This window comes from Schistocerca cancellata, chromosome 1, assembly GCF_023864275.1.
Source record: "Schistocerca cancellata isolate TAMUIC-IGC-003103 chromosome 1, iqSchCanc2.1, whole genome shotgun sequence".
NCBI lineage: Eukaryota > Metazoa > Arthropoda > Insecta > Orthoptera > Acrididae > Schistocerca > Schistocerca cancellata.
Window position 1 is genome coordinate 390706962 of NC_064626.1, and position 16813 is coordinate 390723774.

Consider the following 16813-nt stretch of genomic DNA (forward strand, 5'->3'; position numbering starts at 1 on the left):
TAAAGTTTTCACAATCCAAAAATGTATGTGTGTACTACGAATCATTTATGGTATGAACTCATGAATGTCCTGCAGAGTTGTTTCGTTTAAAGGGTGCCCAAAGGATTTATTGGTAGTTAATTTCCTCATTTATTGGTAGTTAATTCCTTCGTTTCCATTGTCAAGTTTCTCAGCAGAACCAAATATGTGTGTGTGTGTGTGTGTGTGTGTGTGTGTGTGTGTGTGTGTGTGTAAATATATGTTAAGCATTATGTAAAATGTGACTCCTGCACATCTTCAGTGGAGTAATGTGATGAATGTAAATAAGTGAAGCAAACTGCTTCCTGTTTAATGACGCATGGGTACGACAGATAAAGAATTATCTTATGTACCTGAATGTACACACATTTACATGTTTGTCAATAGTTTGTTGTTACCTCTTAAATGAAAACATGTTTAAGATTTTTTGACTCATCCCACATCCGTGACAATCATTTCACTCACAATATGTGGAAGGAATATTGGCACATCTCTGTAACTTGTAAATGTGAATTATGTATGACATGTTTTATATCCTTGAAGATCTCCTCACTATGGGTCTATGGAACAAAAAGTACAGCTAATCTAAGGACCTGTCTAGATTGGGGAACCCAGATGAGACAGTGGTCAAACATTCACTTCAAGGCATTTCCTTTGCTTCAAGTGTGGGCAACATTACAACAATTATTTGGGTATGTACAGAACTTTTACATTTTTAATAATGAGATCCGGATGCCCCACCGTAAGTTAGGGGATTTCCTGTGTCCTAAATTCAGCTGAACAGGCCAAGGATTTCTTTAGTAGTACCTCTGAGATAGTGCAGCATGGGGTAATAAAAATGATTGTGAGTACAAAGATGTTGAATCATGAGCTACAGACATTGCCGAATGCAGTTTCCACACTGAGAAGTGGTACTTGTATCATTCTTCATTATTGAACTTTACTTCTCACTATTCAGTTTAGCAACATGTAAGTGTTGGAGAATTGTTGGATCCTAGCTGACAGCAATGGTCATTTGCCCAAAATGTCCTGCCACTGTCTGCGTGATGTCTCTCTGGTTGGTCATAAGACTTTTACTCCACATTACACCTGTGCCTGACCAAATCTAACCCCACCCAAAAATACTACGAACAATTTCCCACACCACTGTGTTGATTATTGAGTTCAAAAACTCCTGCCACACTCTCTTCTTGCTGTTCTTAAAAATATGGTGAGATTTGTTACTGAGACTGAAGTTTTTTCTTGTGCTTATGAAATGGAAAACCATACTGAAACAATTCAACAATCCAGAATTCAATGACTCACAATTTTGGATCTTTTTTTGCTTTGTTGAAAAGTAGGAACTACTGTACCTATTTGTTCAGTATGTCACATTTATGTAAGACAATTCAAATTAAAGGTCAGTCAATTAAATAAAATGTGTATGCTTAAAAGTGTAAAGTGTGTTACGGTACCCACAACCCCCTGAATGCTGGATGTGGTGACAGACCAATTTATAATGCAGCCCAGGTTCTAGGTTGGATTTTTAGGCGGTGGGTAAGCAAAGCCAATGAATATGAATGAGAACTACAGGCTGTAGTGATAAATTAGTCTGTAGCATAGCCTGATCTCTATGTTCATGTAATATTTAATGCTCTTTGTAATATTTCGTACACTTTTTCACAATAAGATCTAAAACAGCTAGATACATTCAGAGTACTATGTTCAGCCACCAATACCAATTTTCCCCACACTTGAGCAGAACAAACTGCACTAAAGATGACATGTTTTGGAAAGATTTTTTAAATTGTGGTGTATACCTAAAATGCATATTTACATATTATATAAATATGAAACACACTAAATATGGTATTTTAGCTCTGTATAATACTTTACAGTCTTTGACAAAACATAAAGAGATCCTCAAGGCAGCTTCTTTTGCTTAAAAATATATTTATCTTTTTTTTAGAGAGTGAAAGATAGACACATAACCAAAAGTGTTCTGCAATTATTGCTGGATTCTCTCTCTCTCTCTCTCTCTCTCTCTCTCTCTCTCTCTCTCTCTCTCTCTCCACCTCCAACTATAAGGTGCTTTTTTTGTAAGTAAGGTGAGCGGTGGGAATTTTAAAATTTTCCCGGTGAACTGAGTGTTCTAAGAAATTTTGAGCTTTCAATGGACTCTAGCTGATCATGACTGGCTGCAAGCCTGAAATTTCTTCGAACAGGGTGAGAGATGATAGCAACTGTACAGATAAACACAAGAGCTTAATTAAGGCCCCTTTAACAAGCAGTAGCAGATAAAAGACAATGTAAGTAACAACATAAATTTACGTTGTGTGTGTGTGTGTGTGTGTGTGTGTGTGTGTGTGTGTGTGTGTGTGTGTCTGTAACATTTTTGGACACTTTTTCGACTTCATATTACCCAAAAAAGGATAGCATGTTTTGTAAGAAACAAATACAGGAAACAGTCCCACAGAAAGAGCATACAGTCTACACTGAGAATCCCACACAGGGTCTCAAAGTTTAGGGGCACAATTAAGAATATTTTATTTAGCTGACTAACCCGCCATTGTCCGAGTATTAAATTTCCCAATTTTCTACTGGAAAAATAATTTTTGTATGTCGGACACAGCTGCTTCATGTATTTACAACACAATTTTGTAAATGTCTCTAAGGCAATGCCTCTTCACGCTCTACAGATGGCTACTGTTTTCAACTAAAGCTGTTTGTGCTTTGCAGTTGAAAGCTGTCAAATGCATTGCCAGGTGTCAGGGGTTTCCTTAAGTTCACTCGACTGCTGGAATAGTAAAGAATAAATGTATTAAAACTTCATGATGAGTAATTTTTTTTCACACAGTTCAGTGTTTATAATGTCATATCTCTTGAACTATGTGTGACACTATGATGTATTTGGGTACATACATTCTGCAGCATATGTGGACATACATTCTGCAGCATATGTGGATACTGTCTGTGACATATATTGTGAATAGATTTATTATCAAAGAAGTAGTAAATTTAAGTGTTGTGCATGATGTGACAGTTCTTCATGCGTCTCAGTATTTATGACGTCGTATCTCCCGATCCATATGTTATACAATGACATAACTTTGAAGGTACATTTGGTGGCATATGTGGATACTGTTTTCAAAAAGTGTTGCGAACAGAGTTAATAGCAAAGTAGTAATAAATTTAAACATGATGCACAATGTGGCAGTTTTCATGCATATCAGTGTTTATGAAATGCATGTCTTCTGAATTGTGCTAGTTTTTTACCCACACAGAACTGCATTGCTGCTTGACAGTAATGGATATGTGTGGCAAGTTTGGTCGAAATCGCTCCATTGGTTATATGTATAGGGTTGGGTTGTTTGGAGGAAGAGACCAAACATCGAGGTCATCAGTCTCATTGGATTAGGGAAGGAAGTTGGCCGTGCCCTTTCAGAGGAACCATCCCGGCATTTGTCTGGAGCGATTTAGGGAAATCATGGAAGACCTAATTCAGGATGGTCGGACGCAGGATTGAACCGTCGTCCTCCCGAATGCGAGTCCAGTGTGCTAACCACTGCGCCACCTCGCTTTGACAGCTTTCAATACCTCATCTAAGAATAAAAAATATAGTAAAAAATAGGATGTGAACTAAGCTGCATGAAGGCTGACTGATTTGAACACATGCCTTATGTCATTTGACTACTTCATCTGCTAGCTGGGGCTCTCCTCACCATCTTTATCTGCAATGGATGGAAATCACAAATCCTTCAATTTCTTGGAAACTATCAGGGAGTAGGCTGATTTGTACGAATAAAACTTCCTTAGTTTTTAGTGATCAGTCGCATCTGATCCAAAAGGGGCCCTGCATTATGACCTTAGCTCAATGTTTTTCTGTAATGGAAGCCTGGTGACCTAAATCATTCCACATGAGTTATTTTTCAAGATACACCAACTAGTGGGCCAAAACTCATTTAAGTCAGTAGGTCACACATCCGGGTCTCTCCGCATTAGCCTAAAAATGAGAGTCTCAGTGGTTAAGATGCTGCAACGATGTTCTGGAGAAAAGGGGTCAGATATCAATGAAACATTTAGTACATTTCTTACGAGAAAATGTTCTCTTGCTCCAGTATTTAAGCTGACAGTGCGTTAGTGTTAACAGAGTAAACTAAGTTTGTATGGCATGTTTGGCTGAAGTTCCTCAAAAGGGATGTTCAGCCACATCTTGGCTAGTTCTTTCAACTGTATGCCACTGAGGGGATATTCCATTAATCCTACCATGGAGAGGGCACCTACAGTTTAATGTGGAACCCCAACCACATGTCATTCTTGACATATCTTAACATCACTGAGGTTAAGTCCAGCTTAATTGCAGATTGAAGGATTCTGGTCTCTGGGATTCAATTCTGCAACCTTGTTGGCATGAGGCCTGCACTTAAGAGACAACCAAGCCAGTTGACAGAGTAAAGTGTTGAAACAGAGAGCAGCAAAAACCATTTGAAGCTGAGCCTGATGCCTTTTGTTCACAGCTGTCACATCACTCTGGTACCTCAGGCTGCTGGTTAACAAGTCACTTGTGGATGGTAGCTAAGGCTGGTAATTTAACTATTGGGACTTGTTTGCAGTGTGTGTTTTGTACCTTTGTGTGGAATGTTACTTTGCACAAATATGTGGAGCTAGCAGCAGAAATGCATTGGAAAAGATACAGCCATTATGATTTTGCAAAGTGAATGTAATATTTTGCATTGATGGAGAACATGTAAACTGTTGCTGCAGAGGCCCTACCAGGTGTTCAGGTAACAGTGAACTGACGACATCACTATTTTTCATGCTTGACCATCAATCACTTTCTTATTTTGATCCACGCATTTGGGTTTCTACTTATCAGGAGTACTGGTATGAAATGAGCATTAAGATACAAATGTGTCGATAGGGAACATTTGTTGTGAGCGAGCCTTAATTTTTTTTTTCTTTGGTTGGTATGACATCTTTCAAAGATATTTAGTATACATCAAGTCATGGAACAAACAACATCATATGTTTTCATCCTGTTAACAATGTCGAATTTTGTACCAGAAAGTGATGATTTGCGGAAAGCATTAATTTTTTGTTTCCATTTGAAAAAAAAGTGCTGCAGTCGCATCCAATGCTTGTCGAGGCATATGGTGATCATGCTCTATCACAAGCAACATACAAAAGATGGTTTCAACGGTTCAGAAATAATGATTTTGATGTAAGAAATGAAGAATGTGGAAGACCACCAAAAAAGTTCGAAGGCACCGAATTGCACGCAATATTGGATGAAGATTGATACTTTGAGTCAGAAGCAAATGGCAGCAATGCTAAATGTTGCACAACAAACAATTTCTGACCGTTTGAAAGCTATGGGAAAGATCCAAAAGTGTGGAAAATGGGTATCACATGAACTGAATGAAAGACAGATGGAAAACCGAAAAACAATTTGTCAAATTTTGCTTTAAAGACATGAAAGAAAATCAATTTTGCATAGAATTGTTACTGGTGATGAAAAATGGATTTATTTTAAGAATCCTATATGGGAAAAATCATTGGTTAATCTGGGACAACCATCAACACTGACTGCAAAACCAGATTGATTCGGCAAGAAGACAATGCTCTGTTTGGTGGGATCAGAAAGGTGTGGTGTATCATGAGCTTCTAAAACCCGATGAAACTGTGAATACTAATTGCTACAGACAACAAATGATCAATTTGAACTATGCATTGATTGAAAAAAGACCAGAATGGGCCAGAAGACATAGCAAAGTAATTTTTTTACACGACAATGCACCTGCACACAAAGCAAAATTGGTTCAGGATACAATCAAAACACTTGGTTGGGAGCTGCTACCCCACCCACTGTATTCACCAGACTTGGCCCCTTCTGACTACAATTTGTTTTCGTCAATGGGACAAACATTGGCTGAGGAACAGTTCGATTTCTACGACAAAGTCGTAGTTTGCTTCAAAAGACGAACAATTCTATTGGTGTGGTGCCCACAAATTGCAAGAAAGGTGGTCAAAATGTGTAGAAAGCAATGATCAGTACTTTGAATAAAATGTTTTTACTTCAATTCAAAATTATTGTTTCATTTTCACAAAAAAACGCTCATTTCATACTGGTTACCTGGTAAACCATTTGACACTATTAATGGGATAGTACCTTAAACCACATTTACACTGGTTTCTGTTCACTATTTTATTTTCAAGTCTGCAGTGTGATTCCAATCATATTTGTTGTTTGTGTCCCCAACAACACTAGCTATCGAACATTTCTTCATATTTATTTCCATTCTCTGCTATGCTGAACTAGCAGCAAATGTTTCACACTGTGTATTTACACCGAAAGCTAAGCTATGACAAATGAAGATATGAATTAGTGATATGTTGTGATGCATTAATAATACTTAGTGTGATGTTAGCTGACAAAGAAAAAGATGTAGTCCTTGTTGGTGGACAAAAACATGCTATAGGAGACATGGCAGCAACGACACATTCTGTGAGTTGAATTTGGAATTTCACTAGGATGTCGCTGTAGAATTTTGATATCCTAAAGAATATGTTAGTGCCAATTGTTTCAAAGAAAGACACAAATTTCAGAAAATCAATTCCTATGAAGCATGGATTTGCTGTTTGTTACTCTTTGGTTTTTGGCAACATGATATTCCTATGAAACTGTTGGATATTTATTCCACATTTCAAAGCCAATCATATCTCAAATAGTTCCTTTGGTTTGTAAAGGTTTGGTTGAATGATTGAAAGATTATATAAAAGTAATGCAGTTATGTTAACGGCACTGAAAAATATATTTTATTGATCATAGATTTATATGTAGATTAAAATTACACCAAATCAGCATCAAATTCGACAAACACAATCTCTTTCACTACAATGTCACTGGCAATCTGCAGCTGAAGATCCCCCTACCACATCCGCATTCACTGTTGAATCCTCTCCTGCATAAATTCATCTCTGCCACAAAGAGAGTTTCTTTGGCTGTAATTGGCCTTTCACAGGACTGCAAGCTTACGTAATGTGCACAACAAACTTCCCGATGGCACTGATGGAATTGTGCTCTTGTTGTTATTACTGCAAAACATTCTACATTACAGTTGCCTCATTTAATGGACTGCTTCTTCCACCTTCCTTTTCAGCTATTTTTGTGGAGGGAGCAAACTTGATGGTTCAGCTGCACCTACAGATTCTTCCATATCCTCATCTGGCATCTCTTGTGGAACTTGAAGTCAAATTTACTTTTTTCAGATACCAGTGAATCAAGATGAATAGCATGCAAAATAAAATGTGTTCAGCCAGGTACTCCATTTATCCCACTGTGAAGGAGCAAATGAAGGGTAGAATATTGTCCTACAACAGGTTGTTGGTTGTGGGAGTGAATTTTACAATTACAAAACGTAATTTATCATTGTGCTGCTTGTTAGTTTGACACCAATCACAACTTTTTATATGCTGATGTTTTCTGCAAAGGGAGGATTTCAGATGGTGGTGCATTTAAAAATACCTCTGTAAGTGAACTACTTCATACAAAAAAGTGAACCTGCCATGCATGAATGTTTGCCTGGAAGGACAAAGCAGCTACCACTTGCATTCCTGGTATATGATGCTTTTCAATTACAAGAAAAATCATAAAATCATGTCCAAAAATGCTCAACTGAGACTCAAAAAGAAGTATTTTAACTGACAATTGTCAAGGGCAAGGATGAAAGTAGAAAATATATTCGGTGGTACAGCCTCTTGGTTTTGTTGCTCCCCAAAAAAATCTTGTTGCAACCTGAGAAAGCATAATCTATCACAATGACAGCAGTGTGTCTCAATAGTTTCTTAAGGAGAAATCCCAAGTCAAGGAGCTATTACAGCAAACAAGGAAGCTTCAATTCTCATTGTCTCTAAAAAGGTGAAGTGATTCCAGCAGCACGGAGATGAGATGCTGCTGCATCATCTATTACTGCACTTCCAAATATACAAACAGAACTTCAAACACAAACAACGAAATTCATTTTGAATTTGTTAATTACTTTGAAAGCCCAGAAGAAGTTATACTATAGCAAAATAATTAATCATAAGCCCATGTCCCCTTGTGTACCTCTTTCTTGATTGTATTTCTTGTTTCTTTGGTTCCTGAATATCCTCAAAGAATCATAAATAATCAAAAGTGGACCACTCTGGTTAATGCAGAGACTCGGTACCACTCCCCAATTTCTAGATCTCTCCAACTTTTCTTTTTTTCTTTCTGTGCTGAGCCACACACAGGTGCTAAGCACAACAGTGATATTCTGTAGTGAGTCCTGTTTCATCTTCATATTTTTTATAATTCCAGGGGTACTCCTTTGTCATACAGAATGTGAAATGTTCAAATATGTGATTTCTTATCAGTTCCATTATTTTACAAAACACATCACAACATGCAACATTACACTAAGCAGGACAGAATATAAACAAACTAGAGCTGCACAGCAGCTTTTAGTGGAAGCAGACTAGGAACAATGTTACCTTCGATCTGTAATGAAACAGCTATGGAACACGTTTTCATGTTGTTAACATGTTGCAAACATCAATAGTACAGTAGTAGCTGCACACAATATCATAAACATTGTATAAAAACATGTTTCACACACAGTGTAAAAAAGGCTTTAAAAAGGGTCATTGCCAATTTCTTTTCTCATACTTCTCCATATCAGCTTGTGCTCTATTTATAAGGACCTCAATGTTCAACAGACATGAAACTCTAACTTACATATCTTCCTTTTGTATCATTTGATTGTTATTTGACAACCACTTGGCAATGAGCCCTTCACAGATAATTTTTTTGTTCATTTGGAAAATAACTGAATCTTCCATTATTAATGCAATTATACCATTCTCTACCTTAAGTGATTTGGGGAAATGTTAAGAAACCTACAGTTGAAAAAGGAAGAACATCAGATTTAACATCCAGTCGGTGATACGATTGTAAGAGATGGAACACAAGTTTAGACTGGAGAAGAATATCAATCACATTCTTTTCACATGTAAACTCAACAGCATAGCTAAATGTGCACGTCCGGACATAGCACTTAACCCTAGCACTACCAAACACAAATTTAGTGTGCTACACACTAGATCACCTCACTTGGTATCTAAATTGGAATTGGAATGTAATGTTTAAATGTGATTCCCCCACAAATACACACATGTACATACATTAAAGGAGCTCAGAAACCCAGAAAGAGATTGTGTGGACTAAACTGTGATGGGGCAATAAGTAACTGTGCGGAAGAAAAAAAAGGGTAGAGACAAGGTAGATTCAAAACTTAAAGCCAGAAACTGGGTTGTAATCTTGCCTTTCAAAAGCACAAATATTTTGATCTAACGTAGCATCTGACCTAGCCAGAGAGTTCATGGCAGGCACTGTGTTACAGCTCTGAGAGGATGTTCTGTATGTTGTGACTCGCCGATCATTCAAAGTTCCGCCGCGCAATTACGCGCGTCCTCTAAGTGCGGCGCTGTCTGCCAGCCATGCAGCAGCTGCGCCACCTAAGCGGCCAGCCGAGCAGCGGCCGCTAGACTGGGACTCAGTGCTCATTCGAATGCTAACGTGTTCACATGTCTTACTTGTCAACTTACTCTGTGACTTATATGTGTTGTTGTATCATTCCGCAATATATGTGTTAAACTTGAAGTTCTAACAATTGGCGACAAGGTAGTGGATTTTTCCTTTTCACCGTTGACTCACAGGATTCCATGGCTACTGTCGTGCAACTATTGCAAAATCTCCTTGAACAGCAAACGCTTCTAACAGCGGCGATTCGCGGTTTCGTCGCAGAGTCAAATGCGGGGTGTTTCTCGTCGTTGGCTATACCGCCTTTCCCTCCTTACGACGAGACGGCAGAAGACTGGTCTGATTATGAAAAACGCCTCGACAGCACTTCTTGGCATTTCACGTCACGGACGAACAACCATGTAAGTCTCTGTTCCTTTCCTGGATTTCACCTCAAATGTATCGGTTGTTGTCGCAACTGGCTCCTTTGAAGGATCCTGCGTCTTTGTCCTTTGCTGAAATGTGCTCACTTCTGTCTGTCTATTTTCAAAAGCAAACGCATGTGGTAGCCTCTCGTGTTGCCTTTTATCGTTGTCAAAAACAACCAAATCAATCCTATTGCGCTTGGGCTGCTGAACTTCACGGCCTCAGTCGAAAGTGTCAATTTGTTACTGACGTTCACAAAGAATCCTATGCCGATTACATGGTACGGGATGCTATTATCCGGTCGGCGCCCAACAAAGAAGTTCGGCAACGTGCCCTTCAGTTGGCGAATCCGACTCTAGATGAAGTTCTTTCCATTGCGCAGTCTTTTGAAATTTCTCACGCCGCTGGGGCGCAAATAGAGGTGTGGGGTGATGTCAGGGAAATACAACCTCTGTGCGCTGTTGACGGCGCGTGCCCGCCGGCCGACGTGGCTGCAGTGCGCTCCCACGCGCAGCCTCGGTCTAGCCATAAACAACCCGCTAAGAAACTGCAGCAAAACCCCCGGCAACTTCCTTCATGTCCGCGGTGTTTTACGAAACATTCACGCAAGGATTGTCCCCAACGTTGGGCTGTGTGTCACAATTGCAAAAAGAAAGGTCATGTGTCTTCCGTTTGCAAATCTGATCGCATGCATGATGTTCATGAACATGACACTGATTCTGATTCTGTGTTGTCTGTCAATTGCACTTCTTCCCTTTCAGGGAAGTTATTCCTCACTGTCCAAATCCTTGGTCGAGATGTTTGCATGCAAGTGGATACCAGTTCTGCTGCCACTATAATTAATTCTCAGACGTATCTTCAGCTGGGTTCTCCACTCCTGTCCCCTGTCACTCAGCAATTACGGAGGTACAATAAACAGAAGATTTCTCTCTTGGGACAGTTTAATGCTGAGGTATCTTACAAATCCGTCGTTCGCACTGTTCCCATATTTGTGGTCGACCAGAGCAACGCAGAAAATCTTTTTGGTTTCGATGCCTTTCCCGTTTTTGGGTTCTCCATAGATGACTCTGTCAATATTGTCTCTGATGCTATTCCTTATGCTCAACTGGATTCCTTGTCAACGACATTTTCGTCCCTTTTTTTCTCCTGGGTTAGGCCGTGCAAACGACTTTGAAGCTCATATCACGCTCAAACCCACTGCTCGGCCTAAGTTTTTTCAGGCTCGGCCCATTCCTGTGGCCCTTCGTAATCGGGTAAAACGGGAGTTGGATCATCTCACTGCTTCAGGGGTCTTGCTTCCTGCCACTTCCAGTGAGTGGTCCTCTCCTGTCGTTGTAGTTGCTAAGCCAAATGGTGATATTTGTCTCTGTGGCGATTTCAAAGCCACTGTAAATGCTCAATGCCTCATCGACACTTACCCTATGCCCCGTCCTGAAGAACTGTTCACTAAACTTGCTGGAGGCCAGTATTTTTCTAAAATTGACCTGTCAGAAGCTTATCATCAACTTCCTCTCGACGCTGCTTCCCGGCAGTTTCTGGTTCTTAACACGCCTTTCGGCCTCTATCAATACCAATGCTTGCCATTCGGGGTTGCTAGCGCCCCTGCTCTCTTTCAGCGATTCTTGGAACAGTTATTGCTCCCTGTCCCTGGGTGTATCACTTACATGGATGATATTGTTGTCACTGGCTCCACCACTGAAGAACATCTTCAAAATCTCCGCACACTTTTTCATGTCTTACAGACTGCCGGTCTTAAGTGTAATCTTCAGAAATCACAATTTTTTCAGGCATCTATCACGTACTTGGGGTTTCAACTCTCTCGGGATGGTATTCGTCTGCTTCAACAAACTGTCGCTGCGATCGATGCCCTTCCTCACCACCCTACATCTGTTAAAGAACTGCAGGCCTTCTTGGGCAAAATAGCATACTATCACAAGTTTTTACCGTCTGTGGCTTCGGTGGCTCAGCCGTTGCATCGCCTGTTGCATAAAAATGTGCCTTTTCACTGGTCCGCGTCTTGTGAAGCGGCTTTCCAGAAGTTGAAGACTATACTGAAACAGGCCCCGTGCCTGGCTACTTATCGACCTGGCCAACATCTTGTTCTTGCCACAGACGCCTCTCAATACGGGGTCGGTGCAGTCCTTGCGCACCGTTTTTCTGACGGTTCGGAACAACCCATTGCTTATGCCTCCAAAACGCTCACAGATGCCCAACAAAAGTATTCTCAAATTGAGAAAGAAGCTTTGGCCATCATTTATGCTCTTCATTAGTTTGGTGTTTTTCTCTATGGCTCAAAATTTCATCTTGTTTCCTTGTTTCATCCATCAACGTCACTTCCCGACAAGGCTGCACACTGCCACCAGCGTTGGGCTCTTTACTTGTCCCGTTTCAATTATGAGATTCATTTCCGGCCAACGGCTCAACATGAGAATGCTGATGCTCTGTCTCGCCTTCCCATGGGTCCTGATCAGGCATTCGATAGGGACGAACTTTTGTGTTTCCACCTGGATGTTGCCGAGCAGCGGGTTGTGGACGGGTTCCCCATCACTGGGGACAGGCTGGCGGCTGCTACGGGTTCTGACCCTACCCTCTCCCGGGTTTTACGCTGTATTCAGAAGGGTTGGCCAGATCGCCTGTCCGCTAAGACTTCTGATCCGTTGCGGAACTACTACACTTTGCGCTACCGCCTCACGGCTAGGGATGGTGTTATCCTCCTCTCCACTGACAATGCTTCGCCGCGTGTTGTGGTACCTGCGTCTTTGCATGCTTCGGTCTTGCGCCTCCTTCACCAAGGGCACTGGGGTGTGTCTCGTACAAAATCTCTGGCGCGCCGTCATGTGTACTGGCCTGGCATCGACTCTGAAATAGCACACATGGTCGCTGCCTGTGGCCCTTGTGCGTCACAGGCCACTGCCCCTAAGTCATCTTTGTCACCGTGGCCTTCGCCTGAGAAGCCCTGGGAGCGCATTCATGCTGACTTTGCGGGACCCTTTTTAGGTACTTATTGGCTCCTCGTAATTGATGCCTACTCTAACTTTCCTTTCATTGTCCGTTGCACGTCACCTACCACCGCAGCAACCACCAGTGCTCTCGCCCGCATTTTTTCTTTGGAAGGCCTCCCCTCTACTCTTGTTACTGATAATGGTCCGCAATTTGCCTCTTCCGAATTTGCGGATTTTTGTGCTTGTCACGGCGTTATGCATGTCACGGCCCCGCCGTTCCATCCACAATCCAACGGTGAGGCTGAACGACTGGTCTGCACATTTAAGGCTCAGATGCGGAAACTTCTGACTTCTTCTGCTGCTGATGATGCGCTTCTCCAGTTTCTGGTGTCTTACCGTTTCACCCCATGGGCGACCACAACCCAGCTGAGCTCTTACATGGCCGACAGCCCCGCACACTACTTCATCTTCTGCGGCCTCCCACCTCACGGCCGCGGGTGCCTTCACTTGGCCGGTTCACCACCGACGACCTTGTCTGGGTACGGGGATACGGCAGGTGGCCAAAATGGAGCCCGGGCCGCATCTTAAGACACAGTAGCAGATGCCTGTATGAAATCCAGACAGACACGGGTGTTGCAGTGTGTCATTCGGACCAGCTTCGGCCTCGGGTACCAGCAACGCCTGTTCCAAATGCCGCCACACCACCTTTGGCTCTACCTGATGCTCGGGATCTTGGCATCTCTCAATACTCACAACGCAGCCCTCTCACCGTCATCGCGATGCCAGCACCAGAACGGACACCATCAGGAGACGTGCCCATGCAGGAACTGGAGGACCATCCTCTGTCAGAGCAAATCTACTTGCCTCCTCCTCCAACGGACACCGACACATCGCCCATGTCTCCTGTCATATCAACTGGACTTGCCGCAATGGGCAGATTGGTGCAAGGGGCCCCAGCAGATTCGACCCCTACGTCTCCTGTCATCTCGACCCGTTATCATCAGGGACACTTCCGTCCGTACGGGAAGCCTCCTCCTCGAGACTTTACGGTGAGTCAAACAACGCCTATGGACGTTAGCCATCTCCAGGACATCTCCATCAAGACCAGTGCAACAATTTCAAAGCGGGGAAAAGTGTTGTGACTCGCCGATCATTCAAAGTGCCGCCGCACAATTACGCGCGTCCTCTACGTGTGGCGCTGTCTGCCAGCCATGCAGCAGCTGCGCCACCTAAGCGGCCAGCTGAGCAGCGGCCACTAGACTGGGACTCAGTGCTCATTCGAATGCTAACGTGTACACATGTCTTACTTGTCAACTTATTCTGTGACTTATATGCGTTGTTGTGTTGTTCTGAAATATATGTGTTAAACTTGAAGTTCTAACACTGTATGCTAAGCAACATCCTACTACAGACCCCCCCCACCTCCTTCACTCACCCACACGTCATGTCTTGTCGATTGAGTTCCAGCTGTTCAATGATTCAGTAACACTACAGATCATAAGACATACTTCCACTCACATGAATGTCCACTCTCTTTCCACAATCTGCTCTTATATTGTGTGGCTCTGAGAGATTTAATCGCTATTTGTGTGCATTTTAGACACATTCTCCAATTTTTTGAGATGTAATGGCCAAAACATTTTTATTCAATAAGAAATTTAACCTTTTTTCCTTTCCTCTACATCTAAGGCACAAATAATTACTAATCCTGGATGGTAACGCCCCACAACAAAAAGCTGTCCTGATGGACAAAGCCTGCAACACTATTATTTTCTTAAAAGCATTAATTTTATCTTTCAGTTATCAAAATGTAACTGGGAAAGTGTAGTCCTTTTCAGTAGCAGAGTAACCTGTACACTGGTATAAAGAAATACACAAAAGGTTTTCAGAGTTAATTTTTCATAGAGACTGAAATAAACTGATGACATAAAGATTTTTACTATCACAAATAAAAGTTAATTATCGTTCCTGATGTCTCCTTCCTCCCAACAAGCATTTGTGATACAGTAGTGACAATACAGATGTAAAAAAAAAAACCTTACTATTAAGAGCCACCTCTTTTGTGTACAAGTAATAAAAAATAAGCACACTTTTCAACTAATTACCAAGGAGGATAGTAGTGAATAAATAAAGAATTTCACTCACAGAACCAGGGTTTATAAGTATGTTCCCTTATTAAAAATGATGCTGGTAAATACTTAGATAATTGCCACTACTATACTCCCTTTATTAAAACTATTGTTAGAAGTATAGTTTTTTTCATATTTGACCATTAGATGTGCTTAATTACATGATTATGAGCAACTGTTGTCAGAAAAATAGATTTTTAATAATTATGTACTGCCAAAGAATGGGAACAAATTACCTCCTCTTTCAGCTTACTCTTGTTAAGTACAGATACATACCTATGTCTTTTCCTCAACTTCTTAGACGTCTGACTGATGGCTTTGCTGAAGAAAAAACAAATAAAGAAATAAATACAACAAAACTCTATTCCAAAAGTCTGCTAAAAATTTAATAAGGTATCAGTAACCTCAGTTTAACATCTTCATACTGAAATAGAAAATAAGGACACTCATTAATATGATGGGGGATTCAAATGGAGCAGTGATGCATAAAACACAAATTTTGACAAGATAAAGTCACATAGCCTCTCATATTCAATCCCCTCTCTCACCTCCATGTTGGTGAACAGAGGGAACCTGAGCAACTCTGTGGAAGACTGGGTACCCAAGCCCTATGGGAAACAGGGTCAGAGTACATGAGCACAGGGCAGAAACCCCTGACTAGGAAAGAATTATTGTTGTGAATAATTTAATACAGAAAGCCAGACTGCCCTCAAGAACACAAAATAAGTGAGGAAAAGGATACAAATAGGACTCTTAAATTCAGAACATGAAATATATGTACCCTGCTGGAATCAGGAAAATGAATAGCACAGCCAAAAAAAGGTTAAAATATGTTTTGGAATTAGATCAGATGGAAGTAAAAAGGAGAATAAGGGAGCAAAAATTTATGATATATTACTCTGGGAGAGGTGAGAGACAAGGAGATAGTGGTGTTAGGTTCATTGTAGGAAAAAAAATACGTGCAAATCTGCTGCTGACTTTCTGTCATATAATAACAGAATACACAGCCTAAGAACAAAAGGAATATTCTATAATATGACTTTTGAAAACATACATGCTCCAACAGAAGGATCAGATGACACTGTTGTAACGGCGACTGGAACAGTCACGGGGTTGAAGTGACGGAAAACGCGGCGGGACTCGCGGAGCGGCCCACAAACAACACAATGGAGACAATGGACACGAGCAACTATGGACCTTACGACAACAACAAGAATGAGACAACAGAGTCAAGAACCTAACAATACAACCATGTCAACTCGTAAACAAAACACGAAAGTAAATACGTTGCCTAAGGCGAGGTGATATGTCCAGAGATGTATGCAATGTTAGACTGGCTGGCTGAGCAAGAGACAGGCGCTTAAGTACTTTATCGGGGACGCCGCTATTGGCCGCTGCAACCACGCGTTCCACTGTGGCGCCCTCCCTCGCGCTAAATGCGGGCCAGGAGGCGCGCACCGCCACAACTTACGGTACGATGGTGCAGAGATCTCTAGGGGTCTTCGAAGTCCATGACGTATGGTGGGGATTCAAATTCCGCAGCGCGTGGTACCAGAGCTACACAAAGTCTGTGAGAGGATACCTGCACCTGCACATGATTCAAGAATAGCCCTGGGATATTATAATGCAAAACTTGGAAAAGAAGGAGCTTCCCCCACCTGTTTTGGTAAGGAAAGCTTGCACGAGAAAACAAGTACTATTGAGCTGAGAGTTGCCCAGTTCACAGCTGCCAATGATCTTAAAGCAGTAAGCACATGTTTCACAAAGAAAAAATTTCA

The 16813-nt window shown here is 41.5% G+C and overlaps 1 protein-coding gene across 5 annotated transcripts in view; it reads right to left on the bottom strand.

Moving 5' to 3' along the window:
• Positions 1–16813, bottom strand: part of LOC126175571 (telomeric repeat-binding factor 2-interacting protein 1-like) — a 200572-nt gene that overhangs the window by 23810 nt on the left and 159949 nt on the right. For all 5 annotated transcript variants that reach the window (XM_049922465.1, XM_049922456.1, XM_049922440.1 and 2 more), the window contains one exon: positions 15312–15356. In XM_049922465.1, coding sequence (XP_049778422.1) covers positions 15312–15356 — 45 coding nt within the window. The remainder of the gene's footprint in view (positions 1–15311; positions 15357–16813) is intronic.